Source organism: Motacilla alba, chromosome 4A (assembly GCF_015832195.1).
Source record: "Motacilla alba alba isolate MOTALB_02 chromosome 4A, Motacilla_alba_V1.0_pri, whole genome shotgun sequence".
Taxonomy (NCBI): domain Eukaryota; kingdom Metazoa; phylum Chordata; class Aves; order Passeriformes; family Motacillidae; genus Motacilla; species Motacilla alba.
The window spans coordinates 9,100,011-9,103,512 of NC_052045.1; the positions used below are offsets into that span (position 1 = coordinate 9,100,011).

General features: G+C 60.1%; 1 protein-coding gene across 2 annotated transcripts in view; it reads right to left on the reverse strand.

The window, feature by feature from the left end:
• Positions 1 to 1,868, reverse strand: part of TMEM255A (transmembrane protein 255A) — a 28,777-nt gene extending 26,909 nt beyond the window's left edge. The window contains exon 1 of one of the 2 annotated variants that reach the window (XM_038164554.1): positions 1,530 to 1,868. In XM_038164554.1, the coding sequence (XP_038020482.1) occupies positions 1,530 to 1,587 (58 nt within the window). In that variant the 5' untranslated portion in view covers positions 1,588 to 1,868. The remainder of the gene's footprint in view (positions 1 to 1,529) is intronic. The other variant, XM_038164553.1, reaches the window with a different exon arrangement.
• Between the last annotated feature and the right edge of the window lie 1,634 nt (positions 1,869 to 3,502).

Here is a 3,502-nt window from a genome sequence, read left to right on the forward strand (position 1 = left end):
CATTCAATAGAGAACAGAAACATAAGGTTTCAACTAGAAATTTTCTCAAAGCTTTTCAATATTCCTCATAAGATTAAAAAAAAATATTTAAAAGCTTTTATTTCAAGTTCAGACAAAATCAGCCATAAACTTCTAACTTGATACTGAAAAGAGATGTGAAACTGAGGAGATAATGTGACTACCTCCACTTCAGCTCTATATTGGGATATTAATTACATTTTTTTCCTTCTCTGAAAACACCTTGCTATGCGTGTAGAGAGAAAGTGGTTTTGTACTTCTGTAAGGATGCCTGCAGCTGCTTCAGCACAGACTCACAGCCAGAATCTCTCCAATAGCTGCTGAAGGGCTGCTCTGACAAAATCCTCTCCCTCAACATTAATTTCTGCTGAAAGTATTCCCCGTCAGATCATTTTCCTGTGTGCTCCTGAGCTTGGTATACTTCTATGCCCAGTAGCTGAGCTATGGCAGCTTTGCTATCTCTGCTTTTAAGAGACAGCAATAGCCTTTTCTCTGTGATTTATCCCAAACAGATACCCCAAAACTTGCAGTGCTTACCACAACATCAGTAGACAAGGTGATCCAAAACATTTGTGCTTGACTCTGTTAGGGAGCTGGAAAGAAATTTAATGCTATCCATAGCCTGGCTATTGCTTTTGCTAAAATGGCACTCCAAACGGGCACTGGTTTTAGAATGATTGTTTTTCTTTTGAGCATCAGAAACATCCTCTTGTTATATTTGCCCTATAAGCCGCTCTAAAGACAAGGCTGTAGCAGGTTTTTCCAGATTACTTTAAAAGTTTGCAATAATGCTTATCTTTGAACTGCCCTTGATTCACTTTTTTTTTTTTTTTTTTTTTCCCTCCACGATTATTAGAAGAAAATGGACAAGATGGCACAGAAACACGAGCGACTTCTCCATCTTGTTCTTTGGGGGAAAAGACAGAAGCGAAGAATAGGCACAGAGTAGCAGCTCAAGGAAGAAGCCAGCTCCAACTTTTACCCCGGGAGAACCGGGGGCAGATGGCACCGAGCCTCCCTCTTCCCAGCCCCTCTCCTTTCGTCCCATTTTCCTGCTACAAACGCGTCACCGTGGGAGCCGTGACCCCCCGGCTCCGGCTGCGGGCCCGGCACGCCCGGGCGGGGGCTGCGGGGCTGGGGGCCGCTGGAAGGGAGGGCAAATGGCGAGCACGTCCGAGGGGTCCCCGACCTCGCTGGGGGTGCGGGAGGGCAGCGGCCGCGCTCCGCCCCGCTCCGAAGGATGCTGCCGCTGCTGCGGGGCCGCGGCCGCCTCCGTCCGGGATGCCCCGCCGCGGGGTCCCGCCGCAGCGCCCCGGGGCTGCGGGGACGCTCGGCCGGAGCCGGGCTCGGCCGGCGGCGGGGCGGGAGGGGGAACGGCGGGGGAACGGCGGGGGAACGGCGGGGGCGGCCCGGCCGCCGCAGCCCCGGCAGGGTCCCCGGGGACCCGGCGCCCCGCACGGCCCCGCGGCCATCCCCGCGTCCCCCGGGATCGCCCCCGGTCCGGCACTCACCCACGGAGTCGGGCAGGGCCACGCCGGCCGGGCGCTGCTGAGTCAGGGACTGCCGCATGCTGCCGCCGCTCCCGCCGCAGCCCGCCGGGCCACGGCGGCGGCACAGCCCCGGCACCGGCACCGGCACCGGCACCGGCCCCGCCGCGCCTGCGCCTCGCTCCGCCCCGCCCGCGGCCGCCCCGGCTCCCCGCGAGCGAGCGGCGACGTGCGGCTCCGGCCGGGGCCAGCTCGCTGGAAGCAGCGCAGAGGCCTGTCCCCAGGGGGCTCGGGGAGGGAGGGACGGAGCTCCCGCCCCGTCTCCGGAGAGCGCAGAGCTCCGGTCCCGCCTCTGGGAGATCTCGGCGCACGCAGCGGCAGCTCGGACAGAGGGGCTCCCCACCTCTCTCCCCATCTTTCTCCCTCCCTTTGCTTCAGCAGCTCCCACCTTCCTCCAGTCCAGCTGCTCCAGGACATTCTGTCCTTCGCCAAAATCTCCCTGACCCCTCTCTGTTGCCCCGTTCTCTCCCTCTCCCTCCCCCCTGAGGTGCAAATGACAGTCCCGGGGAGCCACCCTGACACCGCCCCCGGCCCGGTGCTTCATTTCTCGGCACTCCGAGATCTCCACCCCGGTGGCAATGCCTGTTGCTGCCTGTGCCCTGTTCCACGGAGACAGCAATCACCTGCAATCTCCGTGTCCATGGCCAAGGAGCAAGAACAGGCCCACAACCTCTATTTTCCACATCCCATCCGCAAAATGGGGATAAAAGCATCTTCCCAGCAGGCTTCGTAATTGCTTGTAAATCACTCTAATGCCCTGGGCTAAGAGGTGCTAAGTACAAATAATGCAATTATTTCAAGCATATTTCATCAACTTAAACGAAAACTATCTCTGCTTTAAACCCCCGACACTCTCACTGGATGAGAGCCTAATGACCAGCTCCTCCCAGGAGAGAGGGGAAAGTGTACACTGACAGCCATGCGAGAGCCTGCATCCCATTCCACCTCCCGAGCTTCGGGAAGACAAACCCTGGCCCCACGGCGCCAGCCTGGCCAGGACATCCAGCTGTGGGCACAGCTGCGGGCACAGCTGCCGGCGTGCCCTCCTGCCGGCGGGCTGGCTGCGGGCAGGCACCGGCACCGGCACCGGCACCGGCGGCGAGCGGCAGCCCCGGCCAGCCCGGGGCCGCTGCCAGAGCTCTTTGCGTCCCGCTGCGCCCATTTATTAGCGCAGCCGGTGCGCGGCTTTCAGCCTCGCTCAGGAGAGGAGAGGGAGGAACGCTGCTTTGCCGGCCGGGACGGCACCGTGCAGCCCCGCGGGAGCCTGGCTCGCGTGTCCCCGTCCTTCGGGCGCAGTCCCAGCCTGGGGCAAGGCAGCCTTTCCCCACCCTCGAGCAGGGCCTGGCTCTCTGGCGAAAGGAAGGGGCACCGCTGCCATTGGAAAGGGGCCAAGCGAATGAGCAGGTGGATGGTGCCGAGGTGTAAAACGAGCCCCACTGTTCCTCGAGAGCTGCGTGGACACAGCGAGGGACGAGGCCCCGCACGCTGCCACCAGAGCGCTGGAGCTGCTCCAGCAGCAGGAGGGCAGCACGCACCCCGCAGGCCCCAGCGCATCATCTCCTGCCTGTAACTCACCGACGGAGGAGAAGCTGAGCCTCCCCGGCCCCGGCCTGCAGGGTGGCACGGCAGGGTGTGCCTCAGGCTGTAGGTAGCTCTTAAACCTGGGGGGAGGAAACCGGTGCTGTGAACTCCCGTGTCTGCTCTCGGGGGTAAATATAGACCTGCCTGCCCCTCTCACTACCCCTTCCACCGCAAAAGAGATTTCGCAATTTAACCCCGGCCCCGCTGTGACTGACAAGCACACATTGACCGACACTTCTCGCCATCGGAGACCCCAGCGATTTGTTAATGTTTATTCACAGCTACGCGGTCTCCTGGGGGAACAGCCTGGCTTCCCCATGTAGGGCGCTGGCTGGCAGTGATGGGAACTCAAATAT